The sequence below is a fragment of the Esox lucius genome, chromosome 6 (assembly GCF_011004845.1).
Source record: "Esox lucius isolate fEsoLuc1 chromosome 6, fEsoLuc1.pri, whole genome shotgun sequence".
Classification (NCBI taxonomy): Eukaryota; Metazoa; Chordata; class Actinopteri; order Esociformes; family Esocidae; genus Esox; species Esox lucius.
In genome coordinates this window covers 1,897,531-1,914,206 of record NC_047574.1, presented here as the reverse complement: position 1 = coordinate 1,914,206, position 16,676 = coordinate 1,897,531, and the positions used below count along the sequence as shown (strand labels likewise).

At 46.2% G+C, this 16,676-nt stretch overlaps 2 protein-coding genes across 3 annotated transcripts in view; both read right to left on the bottom strand.

Annotated features, from left to right (window-relative positions):
- map2k6 (mitogen-activated protein kinase kinase 6) overlaps positions 1-9,289 on the bottom strand; it is a 30,762-nt gene extending 21,473 nt beyond the window's left edge. Inside the window, exon 1 of the mRNA XM_010899508.5 lies at positions 8,953-9,289. Within this exon, the coding sequence (XP_010897810.5) occupies positions 8,953-9,043 (91 nt within the window). The 5' untranslated portion in view covers positions 9,044-9,289. The remainder of the gene's footprint in view (positions 1-8,952) is intronic.
- A 401-nt stretch (positions 9,290-9,690) lies between these two features.
- Positions 9,691-16,676, bottom strand: LOC105027408 (BTB/POZ domain-containing protein 17). Of its 2 annotated transcripts, none has more exons than XM_029120605.2 (6): positions 16,305-16,676; positions 14,994-15,121; positions 14,060-14,217; positions 12,755-12,913; positions 11,279-11,438; positions 9,691-11,007 (listed from the first exon to the last, which is right to left on the bottom strand). In XM_029120605.2, the coding sequence occupies exons 1-6, from the start codon at positions 16,402-16,404 to the stop codon at positions 10,252-10,254; spliced, it is 1,461 nt and encodes a 486-aa protein (XP_028976438.2). In that variant the 5' UTR covers positions 16,405-16,676; the 3' UTR covers positions 9,691-10,251. The 2 variants fall into 2 exon arrangements, with proteins under 2 accessions (XP_028976438.2, XP_034148809.1); XM_034292918.1 differs by having other exon boundaries at positions 14,060-14,157.

Below are 16,676 nucleotides of genomic sequence, written 5' to 3'. Positions count from 1 at the left end.
GGCAGCTTCATGCAGGTGGGCCTCCTATCTCAGGCAGCTTCATGCAGGTGGGCCTCCTATCTCAGGCAGCTTCATGCAGGTGGGCCTCCTTATCTCAGGCAGCTTCATGCAGGTGGGCCTCCTATCTCAGGCAGCTTCATGCAGGTGGGCCTCCTATCTCAGGCAGCTTCATGCAGGTGGGCCTCCTTATCTCAGGCAGCTTCATGCAGGTGGGCCTCCTATCTCAGGCAGCTTCATGCAGGTGGGCCTCCTATCTCAGGCAGCTTCATGCAGGTGGGCCTCCTATCTCAGGCAGCTTCATGCAGGTGGGCCTCCTATCTCAGGCAGCTTCATGCAGGTGGGCCTCCTATCTCAGGCAGCTTCATGCAGGTGGGCCTCCTATCTCAGGCAGCTTCATGCAGGTGGGCCTCCTTATCTCAGGCAGCTTCATGCAGGTGGGCCTCCTATCTCAGGCAGCTTCATGCAGGTGGGTGGCGACGGATTCATGTACACGGATGTCCACACATGGAGGATAGGAAACGTGCAGCTGGTTTAAAGGGCCGTACCTCAGAACAAGACAAAACCCGGGCCAATGCGCTGCTACGGACACACTGTCAAACTGGCATCCAGTCAAGACGGTGAGACCCGGGGCGTTGCCCAAAATCCGTGATCCCTCTATAATGCACTGCAAAGCACCACTGTAGATGCTTTAGGAATGAGTCACATAGGCTCTATGAAAAGAATGGGTTGGCATCTACGTTACCTCACCCTATAATGAATCTGCAGAAACAGGACTGCAGCATGTTTTAATGACTCTGTAACATTACAGTGGTTAGATGTTATCAGCACACTGTGTCTACAAATCTAAGTTGTCAATTAAAGTCTTTAAAATTAATTCCATCCCCATCCATAACACTGATCCTAAAATTTTACATATATTTTTATAATCCATATATTTTTACATATATCTAATCTGGTACCAGTAGAACCAACACATCCTGAAGGATTCTGGAAGACACTGGGCTGCGTTGAGGACACACTTGAAAAAGGCCTATGGCAACAGACATTTCTAAAACTAATTTGGGGCGACAAATATTTTCACAGCTGTGAGAGGGAATTACGGAAAGCGATATAAAAAGTTATATGTTTTCCTGTAGAATTTGCAATCAAATAAAGGCCTATTTAGTCCCCTCACAGCTTCCCCACTGATCTCAGCACTCAACACACAATATTGTTGCATTGAGTTATTTTGCATAGCAGCCTAATTAAAAGCAGCAGTACATATCATCCCCATGATTTGTAGCGCTTGGGTAAAAGCTTGTAGAGAGATGCCAGCGAGAGGCCACAGGGGACTGCTACTCTAGATTGGGACACTCTCTCTCTGTTTGCCTCAGTCTGTTTCTGTTTGTCTCAATGTGTCTCTGCCCCCTCTCCCCATCTTTGGCTTGATAAAGCCTGGGGATTCAACGAAACATAAACAGTTATCACATTCTCTCTCTCTAGAGATTTTGCGCACAGGGATGAAGATGGCCAACTAGAGTATTGGGGAGAAATACCAAAGCCAAAGGAATAGGAAAGAATTTGGGGAGGCTTTGCCCCACAGACAGTACCGAGGCTAAACTTATGTCTTGTCATTTGTGTTCTTGGGTCTATATTGGACCAAATGGATATGGTTCAGACAGACTTGTAACAGCTGGGGAATATGCCAGATCGACTGACATGCTGAAACAAGACTGAGCGAGAGAGCTTTAAACATCGTGAATCTGGAGAACAAGCTTTAGTGTGAGAGTTGAGCTAGACTGGGCGTGCCAAACCTCAGCCCAATCCTAACCCCAACCCCATCTTCAACACCAGTCCTAACCCCAGCCCAGCCCAGCCCAGTCCTAACCCCAACCCCAGCCCGATCCTAACCCCAGCCCCAGTCCTAACCCCAATCCTAGCGCAGTCCTGCTGAAACCCAGGACGAAATTCACAGCAGGCGGAACCAACTATTCTACTCTTTCTTTCTGTTCCAGACCCACATACACACACACACACACACACACACACATTCCACCCGGAATTCCAACAATCCCCAGAGTCCCTCAATGGAGTTCCTGAAACCCAGAGGAAGATGAATCAGACATCCGCCAGAGCGAGGTGGGAGAGACAAAAAGGGAAGTGAGTGGAAAAGAGAGAGAAACTGCCAGGCAGAGAGAGGAGCAAGACAGATAGACAGACAGACAGAGACAGAAAGACAGACACAGAGACAGAGAGAAAGAAGAAAGACAGACAGAAAGGAGACAGACAAAGAGACTTACAGAGAGATAAATTGCTAAGCAGAGAGAGAACGATGAGAGAGAGACAGAAAGACATTGCCAGTGAGAAAGGGAGAGATGGACAGACCAAAAGACAGACAGATAGAAATAAACAGTCAGTGCCAGCGAGAGACGAGAGACAGACAGACAGACAGTGCCAGCGAGAGACGAGAGACAGACAGACAGACAGACAGACAGAGAGTGCCAGTGAGAGACGAGACAGACAGAGTGAGACAAACAGACAGTGCCAGCGATAGACGAGACAGACGAGACAGACAGAGTGAGACAAATAGACAATGCCAGTGAGAGAAAGAGACGAGACAGACAGAGTGAGACAAACAGACAGTGCCAGTGATAGACGAGACAGACGAGACAGACAGAGTGAGACAAACAGACAGTGCCAGTGATAGAAAGAGACGAGACCGACAGAGTGAGACAAACAGACAGTGCCAGTGAGAGAAAGAGACGAGACAGATAGAGTGAGACAAACAAACAATGCCAGTGAGAGAAAGAGACGAGACCGACAGACAGACAGAGACAAACAGGCAGTGCCAGTGAGAGAAAGAGACGAGACAGACAGAGTGAGACAAACAGACAGTGCCAGTGAGAGAAAGAGACGAGACAGACAGAGTGAGACAAACAGACAGTGCCAGTGAGAGAGGGCGATGAAAATAGCTCCTCTTGAGCCTGCGGCTGTTGGGTACATTCTGCACAGCCAGGCAGTGTGTGAGATACCCAACACTCCCCAAGATGGGAGATGCAGCAAGACCCTTCAGTGCTACAGCTGTCTGGTCGGGGGGCTCCTTTGGAAAACATGTTGTCACCAGCACAGTGAGCTACATGCTACCTAGACAGTTGGGGTTCCAGATTCAGGTCACAGTCGTGCCAAAATAGTGGTTAACTGGGGGCGTGCTGACCTCATCCCACAACTACATACATGACAGCTATGCTTGACTGCAGGGGGGTAGATTAAAGAGATCTTCTGATCCTATTTGGAATAACTGCTTTAGCCAATATTTGCAGGGGTGTGGAGAAAAGGCTAAGCCAATGCAGTTCAAGCCAACGGATCAAGTCAATGACTTGGAAAGCTGATCACTTAGAAACACTGGTCTTGAGTTGCCCAGTAACAGACAGATGTCAGCTGGTTTTATTTAGGGTCGTGAGTGTGACGGCCTGCTAACACTCCCAGCAGGATGAGTTGTTTGATTTGCCGTCACAACATGAGGGCCCGGCTTGGAGGTGAGAGGCAAGGGTGTTACAGAACCGAACGGAGGAAACAGGATACTGGACCTGGAGACTGGACGACAAATCCCTGACACACCATCTGCCTATCGCTGCCGTGCTGGTGAGTGGACAGGCTGACATGATGATCTTTACGAAACAACGGGGGCTCACTGCTCACATCCGGAACAAAACCTGAATCTGGAATTAATTCAAGTCCATCCACCTGCAGAAACCACAACCAGCGCCTGACTAAATGTCATACCGATGTCCTCTGTCACTGGTAACCGGAGAGCAGTAATGCACAGGAGCGTATGCGAGTACTCTCCTCCACTCAGGAGCGTATGCGAGTACTCTCCTCCACTCAGGAGCGTATGCGAGTACTCTCCTCCACTCAGGAGCGTACACGAGTACTCTCCTCCACTCAGGAGCGTACGCGAGTACTCTCCTCCACTCAGGAGCGTACGCGAGTACTCTCCTCCACTCAGGAGCGTACGCGAGTACTCTCCTCCACTCAGGAGCGTACGCGAGTACTCTCCTCCACTCAGGAGCGTACGCGAGTACTCTCCTCCACTCAGGAGCGTATGCGAGTACTCTCCTCCACTCAGGAGCGTACGCGAGTACTCTCCTCCACTCAGGAGCGTACGCGAGTACTCTCCTCCACTCAGGAGCGTATGCGAGAACTCTCCTCCACTCAGGAGCGTATGCGAGTACTCTCCTCCACTCAGGAGTTTATGACTGGAAGACAAGCTCCCTGCTTTGAGACACACTTGATCCAGACATTATGACGACTGCATTTGTTTGACTCCAGCGGATCTGGACTTCATATCGGCAGGCTGATTAGGATCTCGTTCTGCAAAATGGGGCCAAAGATTAGAATTAGGTGGCCTGCGGAAACCAAAAAAGTGCACTCGCCAGTTGGTGTTTTGACCGATCATAACCGTACAAAAAGAAGAGATCCTGTGAAAACATCTGATGTTATCGGTCAACAGACCAATAACATCTAAAGACATGAGACGGATATTCTCTTCGTCCAGGATGTGTAGCGTGAAGAGCAACAGCTTCTAGGTGAAGCAGACCTAAAGTTAATATGACTTACAGAGCACAGTCACTGGGCCCTGGTTAAAACGTGTCACCATGTTACGAGAAACAGGGTGCCAATCCAAATGCCTTCTCAGGCCCCTTTGAGATCAGGGATGTGGAGAACGCTGGGGGAGAACTCCTGTAATTGCCTGGGGGAGTGTCTGTGTGGTGGGGGGAAAGATGATACTAGTTTTAGCCTCCTTTCATTTTTAACATGGCTACCCTCTGCACATTTCACACTCCACTCCGCACAGAAACACAGACACACACAGAGTTCCAGCAAAGAGACACTGAGAGCTCGAGGCTTACAGAGATTTCATGTGAACCTGTAGTGCTGTCTACCCTCTTCAAAGCCTGGCCAAGCATCCAGCCAGCCCTGTCGGAAAGCTCTGCGCTTTGGGCTGCGGTCGGCCCTTCTTCTAGTCTAACAACCACATTTTACATTTCAGTGATTCACTGGACGCTCTTATTCCCATTTTACATTTCAGTGATTTCGCAGACGCTCTTATTCACATTTTGCATTTCAGTGATTTTTAAAAAACGCTCTTATTCACATTTTACATTTCAGTGATTCACTGGACGCTCTTATTCACATTTTACATTTAAGCGATTTTGCGGACGCTCTTATTCACATTTTACATTTCAGTGATTCACCGGGAGCTCTAATTCACATTTTACATTTCAGTGATTCAGTGGACGCACTTATTCACATTTTACATTCGAGCCATTTTGGATACACTCTCATCCGAGGCAACTTACGTACTACCCAGAGCCACTTAATTATTGACAATCAGTTACAATCGCCTTGCACGTTTTTGTGAGGACATTTCTCTGCCCATCTGGATGTATATCAACCTCATCCTAAACATCTTGCAGACAATCTGAGTATTGTGCTTCAATTGGTGTAGACACTTCTGTTCCTACATGCAGCTGGATCTGGATCTGGTCTCTGTGATCTGGTCAGCATGTCGCAAGCTGGAAAGTTAATAAATGTGCACAACTGCTGGGCTCACTCGACCATCCGCCCCCCCGCCCCCTTGCCCTCCCCACACACACACACACACACACACACACAAACACACACACACACAAACACACACACACAATAGAGAAGTGCAGTAGAGTTAGCAGATCGTGGGGACAAAGCGGTCAACAATCCTACTGTTACAGCAGCAGAAAGCCACTAAAGGCTAGGGAGGAGGCTCAGCAATGGGCCCCGTCGAAACAGCACATTCACCATCGACGCCAATCAGCATGACAAACGAGGCGCTGGCGCAGGCGGGGCCGGGACGAGTGGGGTGGTTGAGGCGACAGTGAGAGGCTTCTGAGGGCCGCTGGTTGACCCACTGCCGTCGCCATGACGCAGCCCAGAACACGATGGTGAAGGCACAACTGGTCTGTGTCTAAACATCACTGAGAGAAAAAAACTCCCAGGATCCTTTAACAGTTCCTTGTCTCCAGTGACTCAACAGCATAATTACAGGAACCAGGATGTTGTAATATAGTGGGTGCTCTTGTGCCAACAGATAGGCCAACACCCGCAGACCATGTGACCAGAGGCCAGTATAATCTCCAGTGTCCCAATAAACTATTAATCAATTCACTGCCTGTCTTTCTTTTACGTAATGTTTTCTCCTTTCTAGGAAATATATATGGGTGTGCAGTTCTTCTAACAATGCAAATACTCAATGTAAATGCAGTGTTAATTGTATCACAGGTTTTAAAAGTCTGAAAAGAAAAATGGTAGTCTGTTTTGATCTCACAAAACTTCAAACCATACCCTGTTCAAAAATGAAATATTAGCTTAATATTATCAACATAGCAAGTGTAACCATAACAAGAAACTGAAAAACCAGTGCATGTGTGCGTGCGCAGGCGCGTGCGCAGGTGTTTGATGGGGGGGATCGTTTTCCGGCTAAACATTCTGTTCCACTTTATAGGTGTGTCTGTCACCTCACCTGTTCGCTACACAACAATGAGCCAGACCTGAAACTAACCTCTGTGAAAACAAGCCATCTGAAAACCAACACGAGGCCAAAACACGAAACCAAGACAAAGAGGATGTGCCCTAAACAGAACACTATTCCCTACAAAGAGTCCTACATCCAACAGCACCCAAACAGGCATTTGGGACGGATAAGATAACATACTATGCAAACGTATTCAAATCGTAAGCATTAAACTTCCGTGAGGTCAGAAGACATGTTGGTTACTGTAAGTGCCGAGGTGTGCAGTTATTGCATGCAGGTATGGTTCCCGGGTGCGTGGCTGAGCGTACTGAACTTGGTCTCGTTTGACGTTGTCCTGAGTGGTGGCTAGATTTGACAACAAAAACACTGCGACAACAAAAGCGGACAGTTTAAATAACACACGTGAAAAGGGTTACCTGGATTTACATTTGTATGGAATACAAAGTCAAATTTAAGTACATCAAGTCTGCTCAATTCCCAAATATCCATTGTCCAATCAAATCCCTGGGCTCTGTAAGTCAAATCCCTGATACAACAAGGTTGTGATGACGAATTAAATAAGCATCATTTGTGATGGAAGGAGGGGGTACAGCTAACAGATTTAGAATTAAATGTGTGAATCGGGGATGCATGATGAATTACTGCAGTAGTACAAGTAGGCCTACAGGTCAGTGTTTTCAGAAAATAATTTCCAAAGCTTTCGTTTAATTGATCTCTCTAGCAAAAACCCGTTTATGTCCAAGTCAAGATAACAGGAAGGCAAATTAAATGTGTTCATCAGGAGTCGAACGTGTTGAAGGTCTGATTAGCTCTGTGATTTCTCTTTTCCATTGATTATTATTAATTAAGGTCATTAATTAAATATCCATCACAATCACCTGTCTAGGTATCAATTAAACATTGAAATGCATTGATCCAATAACGAGTTTGACACCCCTTCGTCGGGTAGCACAATGAGTTGTGAACAGTCATGCAAGTTAAAACTGATTGAAAGATTTAAGTAAATACAATTATTCCAGACATAGACACTTATGCATACACTATATATTATTACAACCATTTATATATAGAACGGGCCTAATCTTCATGTGAACTGGTCTGTCTTAAGAGGAACTGTTACATTTACATTTTATTGATTTGGCAGACGCTTTTCCCCTGAGCGACTCACAGTCAGTGCTTTCATACTAAGATGAGACAACCACACAACACAGCAATAGCTCACCTTACTCAATTATGTAGCTACCAGCCAATCAGGGCTGGAAACAGATACCTTTTTGATAGGAGACTATTTTGAAAACCTACTGTCCTGTTCCTTTTTTTGCACCCGGTAGAAATTCCCACCGAAAATCCATACTGAGCTTTTTTTTAAGATACCTGTGTGGGAACAAGGTTCAGTGTCTACACTGCGAGGCATATTTCTTTCTTCAACTAGCTAAAGTCGTTAGAACAACGAGATTTTCCAAGCCGTCTGAAACGAACTTGACAAATTGACAGTTGCACGTCGTCATGTTGCTCGTGTCTATGAGTGACCACACGACCCTCTCTTTCTGGAGGCCTGTGTAATCGTCTGCCTGGTGCTGTCCCCGGAAATTTCCCCGGCTAACCCTCACCCAGAAAAAAATGTGTTACTATGAAGTTAATTCGCACGCATTGTTATCGCAATCAGATACTATTTATTCCAATCCGGCATGCATGTAAAACAAGTCTCTATCGCTACTGCACCGAACTCTAAGCAAGTTGAAACGGTGATTCAGCGTAAACACCGCAGAAAGTCTGGCATGCAACATCGGCGAACTTGTGTGATTGTGAAATCGACATATTTAAACTAAGCATAATGTTTGGTGGAAATGTACGTAGTCTATGTTAAGAACTAATAACACTATTTGAAAGGACAGTAGTGGAAAATTAATGTAGTTTCCCAGCCCATTTTCTGTCAGCTTTACTTGTCGGGTTATAACGCATGCACTATACTGTAATAAGCTACGTTTGCAGTTAGATATGCAGGTAATCGATGTGTAGTTATGTATGCAAATTAAGTACAATACATGTGTTTGTTTAATTATTCTGCAAAGGTCACGTCTCGACGGATGTGCTCGCGCATGCTTAATATAAAGGCGTTGCACAGGGAGTTGCTGGCTGTATGACAGTTATAACTACGCTATGAAAGCACTGGTAAAGAGGACGGCAAATGCCATTAATATGACTGAGTACAAACAGGCAGCATCGTCTTACCAGGAACTCTGCAAAGGGGAAGATCTAAACAGGAAATGCAACTAACCCTTTTAACGCATCAAACTTTAACATGCATTGGTCATATTCAACCTGCAGCAATGCACTTTGCAGACCATGCATAGCTAATTGCATATCAGTAGTTTTGCACAGATCGCATGTAATATTCTTACCTCCCTTTGGCTGAGACATTTCCCCTTTGCTTTGATGGGGGGGAGGGGAAGCAGAAAATACTTTGCCTTCTTTCTCACTCCCTCCCTCCATCGCACTCGAGCTTGCTTCAGCGGCTTGCTTTGCAACAAAGATGCAAAAATCAAGCCGCGATCTTCATGCACTTGGAGCCTTTTTGCGTCTTAACCGTGTGTGTCCGTGCAAAGAACAATGTTACAATTGCACACCTTGCAAAACGGCCTGGAAACGGGTAATTCTGCAATTGCACTGCAAATAATTCTCAGCGGCACTTACATAATGGGCCACGGTTGGTAGCTGAAAGCTCCTAACTTGGATCAGACAGTGTGAGCCATTGACCTATTACGAACGTTTTTCCTGCTTGGACCGCTAAGGATGGTGGGCACTGTAGTTCATACTGCGGTGTCATAATAGCTGTGTGCCATGAAAGATACCCATGTTTCGTTTCATGATGAACATAAAACGAAAGTCTTAAGTTCTGCTTTGTATGCAAACAAATATGATAACATAATAACACAGTCAATTAAACATTGGACTAAATACGTTTGATACATTACTCCTGGGTAAAGGAAACACACAAAACGTCTATATTTATCTGGAAAAACATTGCTTTATTGGATGGTAACACAGTAAATAAGAAAAACTTTCTGAAACATAATTGATTTAAACATTTTTATGATTCAACATTTGTTTTCTAAGATAACTAATTTCGGTTTTTTTTTATGAATTCAGATAAGTCACAATCCTAATCTACTTGTTTTTGATAACATTATTTTATTCCCTATGCAAACTGACTAAATGAGTCCAACCTCATTTCACTATCTGGTACTTTGGTTTGTCGGCCTAGGGCTTCTACAAAAGGGACAGACTGGTGATGAGCACCTACGAGGGACTACCATTTTGGATGGCGAAGATCCCCATGAGGGGACTCTGTTACAATAGCACCAAGAGAAACAACATTCTAGACACAGCTAAAACAAAGCTTGAAAGACGTGCTGATCTTGAATAAATACAAAATATCTCTAAAAGCTATCAAACTATCATTCATTTAACCCACCCGTTGTGGATGGGGGCAGCTGGGTTCTTCCTTGACGATGCGTATTCTTGCGATATGAGTGTAATGCTTTGAGAGGGCAGAGCTTAGCTTACATGGTGTCCACCTGCTTGTATGGAGATTGAGGAGGGACACATCTCCAAAAGAGGCACTCGTGCTCCCCTTCACATCCCACCGAGGAACAACAAGTGCATTCTCAGGTCAAAGGGTAAAGAAATGGGAGGGGGGGTCATTTCTTTGTAGCAATGAGGGTTTGGTAGAGCGGCTTGACCACAATGTGTAGGTGCAGGGAGCTGTCGGTGAGGTAGTCGGAGGTCTTGCGGACCAGGTCGGCATCAACCAGGAAGTTCCCGGTCTCCTCTGTGCTTTGGTGGAAGTTGTAGACGTGCCTCACCACCATTTGGCCCTGCTGCCTCGCCATCACCAACACCGTCTTCTGGAAACTCACGCCGGCAAAGTCTGCGCTGGACGTGGCAGGGGTGATTATGATGCGTGGGCGCCCTCCGTCGACCCGGCTGGGCTGCATGGAGCCCTGCTCAGAGAACATGGGCCTCATGCTGAGGGGAAGCCAGCGAGGCGAGAACAGGGCGTTCCAGGTCACCCTCTTGTTAGCGTCATGACCGCTGGGACCCAGCTGTGTCTGGAAGCTGATGCTGCGGTCGTCCCGGGTCGGATTGTTGATGACCCACGGACTCCCCCAGGCCACGGAGAGGTAGTTCCTGGGCGTGAAGAGGCTGCAGTTCACGTCAAAGTATTTGGCCATGTGGAGGGGGGAGGCGGAGTGGAACTGGTAGGAGAGGTAGAGGAGGTCACGCACGGACTCCTGGTAGCGAGCCAGAAGTGGGGACTGGGTCTGGAGACGGAACAGCTCCCGCGGGGGCATCATGGCGTAGCGCACGGCCCTGAGGGCGTTCTCCGCCATCAGACCATCTGGCTCGTTCTGGTTGATCCAGGCCTCCAGCGCTGCGAACAGCTCCATCTCACTCTGCAGGTTCAAGGAGAACAACCACTGTATGAACATCTGAAGTACCACCCCATCTGAGAAGTCCCATCTTGCAAACAATGTTTAGTTAGCGTGATGACCAATTCTATCCAAGTAAAGTCTAATTGTATCTTTGTGGTGTACCAAATAACTGTATCTGATCAGGATCTGATCATGAATACTGGCCCACAGGAGGGTAACCAGGAGTACCTGCAGAATTCAGCCTGTGTGTGTGTGTGTCTCAGTGTGTATGAATGTGTCTACTTGGATATACCTGCAGGATAAGGTCTGAGCGTTTCAGTAGGGTCATGAGCAGCTGGTTGCTGACGGAGGTCCACTCATTAGTCCTCAGGATGGAGGACAGGTTCCAGGACAGGTACTGTAGACAGCTGTCCCTCAGGGCTTCGTCTCCGGTCTGCAGGGCATACTCATACCTGGGATGGGGTCAGACCAGTAGAAGTCAGTGTCATTGCACAGAAGAAAACATTTGGTGTTTTCAAGGTTTAGAAATTATTGTGACGTTTTACATTTTCCCGTTAACATTTTAGATTTCAGTTGCCCTAGAAAAATTTACAATAATCGTAACCCACCTATTAATTAACCCCTCTGAGTTAACTAACCTCAGGGATTTGCCATCAGCCTTTTTTACCACTAGACCTTAATCCAGTCCATGTTGACTGGTTAAGCTGCAGGGCTGGTCGTTTCTTATTACCACTATTTGACCAGGTCATAAAATGAAGAACACATCATTATTTACAGCAACGACCTGGGAGCATTTAGGGTTAACTGTCTTGCTCAGGGACACAACGCCTACTGTATTTTCCATACCTCCACCTCCAACAACAACAGATTATATCAGTACTGCACAATGTAAAGTAATCACTACTGTTTCTCAGACAACAATGTGCAACCGATTTTTTGGGGATACATTTTAGGATTTTTATGCTATATAGACAGAGGAAAGATGGTGGGAAAGCAAATAGAGAGTATGTGCTGAAATAGCTGCATGCCGGCTTCAGACTCATGCAGGCCGGCTTCAGACTCATGCAGGCCGGCTTCAGACTCATGCCGCCTGGATTCAGACTCATGCCAGTTGGATTCAGATTAATGCAGGCTGGATCCAGATTAATGCAAGTTGGATTCAGATTCATGCCGGCTGGACTCAGACTCATGCCGCCTGGATTCAGACTTGTGCAGGCCCGATTCAGACTTGTGCAGGCCAGATTCAGATTCATGCTGGCTGGATTCAGATTCATGCAGGCCAGATTCAGACTCATGCAGGCTGGATTCAGATTCATGCTGGCTGGATTCAGATTCATGCAGGCTGGATTCAAACTCATGCAGGCTGGATTCAGATTCATGCTACTGCAGATCACACCCTCAGCAGCCTGAGAGATTCGGAAATCCACTTTTAGTTTGTCTTCCACAGATGGGTGCACATCATCTTTTTCTCAGTTGGAAAAATGTGTGTCAGTCCATCCAATGTTTTCAAGTCGTCCGTCCATTTTCATTCCCCCCCTCCACCCTTGGACATTATAAACACCCCCCGATCGAAGCATGTTTTCCTGTTGCCAATGCTTACGCCACACATGCTTCCCTTCTTACAGCCTGTTGTACAGCATAAAACCTGAGGTTACATTCTGTCACGGGAGAGGTCAGAATTCAGGTCTCCCTTGGGAAAGAAGCCGTTTGACCTGCATGGGATTTCCCTGTTTAAATAAAAGGTTAAATAAGGATAGACAAACAGCACCATCCCACGACGTGTCCAGACGGAGAGTGGACAGCCAGGTTCTGGGTCATGTATTGACTGACTCCGTGCTGGAGGCCCTGGACACGATACTTGGTTGCCAGTTTGTGTAGAGGGGTGGCCTGCTCCAGACGTAGGGATATCTGTCCACAGTACAGGTACCTAAGGGAAGAGGGAGAGAGGGAGAGAGGAGATGACTGGACGTCCTGGCACTACCAGAGACAGGCAGAAGTACAGAGAGGGAATCATTGTGTTAGAAATACAAGGGCTTAATTTTGGTGACAGGTCACCCCTGTTTAACATGCGTCTATCATTTCATTGAGGCTGATGATGAGACCCTGAGAGGTCATAGTTCATTAAACGTTGTCTGTTGCATCTTGACTTTATCCTCTGTGGCCCAGAATGAAAGTTCAAACACAACAGAAAGTTGATCCACATACCCTATAGAAATTTATCCATCTACCCTATAGAAATTGATCCATCTACCTTATTGAAACTGATCCATCTACCCTATAGATAACCGATCCATCTACCCTGAGGAAGCCTGAGGAAGCCTGAGGGAGTCTGAGGGAGGCTGAAGGAGTCTGAGGCAGTCTGAAGGAGTCACTCCAGGATCAATGTGTGGACTCCAAGAGCAGACAGACCGGACCATCAAATAGGCTGTAGTTCCTCACGACATCCACCAGAGGTCACACAAGCTGGGTGAAAATATGTTTTAGAGCTGTCTGCACATTGTCCAAAGTCCAGAGCTCACTTGAAATTGTGCTGGAAGTCTTAATGTGACCTTTGTTTAGAGGAGGTCACGGACAGAAGATAAAAAAAAAAAGGATACAGTATACTATCTAAAGTGAATGTCTATGTTCGAAAAGATGAAAACCACAGCAGGCGAATACCATCTGAATGATCTACAAGTCACCAGACAAAACAAACAACAACTTACTATTATTTCTAGATCTATCAGCCATTCAAAATGAATCCATGACAGATTGCATTTTGGATCCCCTCAAACACAGGAATTGGGGCCACTGCCTGTCGTTACCATGACAACACCCCTGTCCGTAAGGGAAGTCCTCTGGATTGTTTTCAGTCAGACTCACTGCCTACACCCTTTAATAGGATACGTGGTTGCCATGGTTAACCTGACCATTTCCTCTAGGTTCCATCTCGTTTGATGCACTGTGTGTGTGTGTGTGTGTGGGTGTGAGTGTGAGTGTGTGTGTGTGTCTACTCACCTGAAGAACTGTGTTTGTGTGAGTGTGTCCCTACTCACCTGAAGAACTGTGTTTGTGTGAGTGTGTCCCTACTCACCTGATGAACTTGTCAAAAACGTCAGCACACTCGGTGGTCTCCAACAGAACCAGAGTTGTGCCGTTGCGACTGACCAGCAGCTCCTCAAACACAGGGCTCTGAAGGGACAGAACCAAGGAATGGGCCTGGACCACCTTCACCTGCTCTGTTTCCACTGTCTGGGGTGGACAGGGAAGAATACTTCATTGTAAATGAGACACTTTTCATTTAATTTTCTATTTGTTTTAAATATATTTTCTTTCTGTCCTACTGAGCATGACATATACATGTACAAAAACACACACATTCACACACACACACAAACACACACACATACACAGAACCCACACACAAACACACAAACATTCACACACACACACAAACACACACACATACACAGAACCCACACACAAACACACAAACATTCACACACACACACAAACACACACACATACACAGAACCCACACACAGTGTAGGACAAGGATTAGGGTGGGTGACTAGCTGGTTGTTTAATCCTCTAGCCTGGATGCCCACCTGAACCCGCTAGTTGTTTAATCCTCTAGCCTGGATGCCCACCTGAACCCGCTAGTTGTTTAATCCTCTAGCCTGGATGCCCACCTGAACCCGCTAGTTGTTTAATCCTCTAGCCTGGATGCCCACCTGAACCCGCTAGTTGTTTAATCCTCTAGCCTGGATGCCCACCTGAACCCGCTAGTTGTTTAATCCTCTAGCCTGGATGCCCACCTGAACCCGCTAGTTGATTAATCCTCTAGCCTGGATGCCCACCTGAACCCGCTAGTTGATTAATCCTCTAGCCTGGATGCCCATCCTAACCCGCTGGTTGTTTAATCCTCTAGCCTGGATGCCCACCTGAACCCGCTAGTTGATTAATCCTCTAGCCTGGATGCCCATCCTAACCCGCTGGTTGTTTAATCCTATAGCCTGGATGCCCACCTGAACCCGTAGGGTCACGTCGCTGCCGTTCCCCTGGGCCAGCAGGGCTTCCAGCCGTTGAACCAGGGCCAGGGAGTGGCTGATCGTCTCCCCACCTCCCATCTGGACCTCCTCCACCTTCACCATGCCTGGAGGAGGAGCAGTAAGTTAACCTGGTCTCATTCCCGAGGAATGGAGGAAAAGTGGGAGGACTGGAAGAGGGAGGGGGATTGGGAATTGGTCAGATGGGGCAAATCCCCGATCTATGCTTCCGTAACTTCAAGAAGCCTTTAGGAGTAGGAGGTTGAGTCCCAAATCCCGACGATCAATCACCACAGCTGTGCGTGCCTCCTGTCCCAGCGATTGTAGGTCAGTTTTAATTAAACTTTGATTCCTCTCTTACAAGCAGGCTGAGTGATTCAGAACCAGACCGGATTCATATGGGACTCTGATGCTTGAATTAGATTTAAAAGGGAGTTATAGCAGCTTTAATACTGGGGGTTTCTCTTTTCTCTTAATTGTCTGTTGGTCAAACTTCCTTTTCCATAAATAAAAGGGAACAAGAATCATAAGCCACTGATGTGTCAAGACTTTAAATCAGCATTTCAAAGAATCTAATCGGGTTCTGATTGTTAGTTTATGTTACTATAAGACTTCTGCCAACAACCTTTCTGGTTCACAGTTAAATGTAACAGCCAGAAATTTTGTAAGACAAAAACTGTGTGTTGAGTGTTGTAACCCTACTGGAAGATTGAAGCCCATTTAGGCTTGGTACAACCTGTGGCTATATATTAATATACAAATATTTGTATTTTTCAAACGTGCAACTTTTGGGAAAAGTAATCATTATTCAGAAACTGTGTCGATACCCACTACATACATAGTGGGTATATATACATATATATGCATAAGTACCTCAATGCATATTTGGACATCCTCATAAAATATCCTTACATTCTTCAAATATTATTAACACATCATAAAAATGTGGTGTTTTTTGTAGAATTCATCCCAGAATGTATTGATGTATTTATTTTTTCCATTGTTGCTGTGTGGTTGCTGAAAAAATATTTAATTAAATTAAGTGTATCATCTGCATCAGATGTCCGAGGTTCAACACCTTCATAAACACTTCAATATTCAAATTGATTAACTACTAGATTAGAAAAAAAACTTGAGTTAATCCAAAACATTTAAAACACCACACAGTCACCGGATTTCAGCTTAGGTGCACCCTTTTCGTTTTGCCAAATACCAAATACTCTACCTCACTTCCATTTTCCCCAAATGTTTGCACGAACCCTAAATGACATTAGACAGGCATGACCTTACCAGCCCCTGGATGGGTCTGGATCCAGAAGGACAGCAGCAGCATCCCCATCAGGTGGCTGTGAACCAGAGACCTTCTGGGACTAGAAAGGGCCTCAGTCATCTCTCCTCTTCTGTTTGGTCCTTTTCTCTCAAAGAAAGTAATTTATTTTGCTTCCCTGAATCTCTCCTCTTTTCCTCTCTTTCCTATCAGTCGACCCCCTCTCTCTCTTCCCCCTAAGCCTCTCACTCTCTCACTCCCTCTCTCTCTCTCTGTCTCGATCTTCTGCCCTTCTCCTCAGCTCGGCATATGATATCCTGTGGAGTCCCACTCTGTTCAAGCTAAGCCTGATTCTGAAACAGTAAACAGGGGCTCTGAATGTGGGACAGTCAATG

What these genes read in the sequence shown, in the direction of transcription:
- LOC105027408 (XM_029120605.2), bottom strand. Translation starts at nt 16,404, where the DNA reads ATGACTGAGGCCCTTTCTAGTCCCAGAAGGTCTCTGGTTCACAGCCAC. An exon ending in CCAGACCCATCCAGGGGCTG is followed by an intron (nt 15,122 to 16,304) that starts GTAAGGTCATGC and finishes CTCCTCCTCCAG; the next exon opens with GCATGGTGAAGGTGGAGGAG. An exon ending in ACGTGACCCTACGGGTTCAG is followed by an intron (nt 14,218 to 14,993) that starts GTGGGCATCCAG and finishes TGTCCACCCCAG; the next exon opens with ACAGTGGAAACAGAGCAGGT.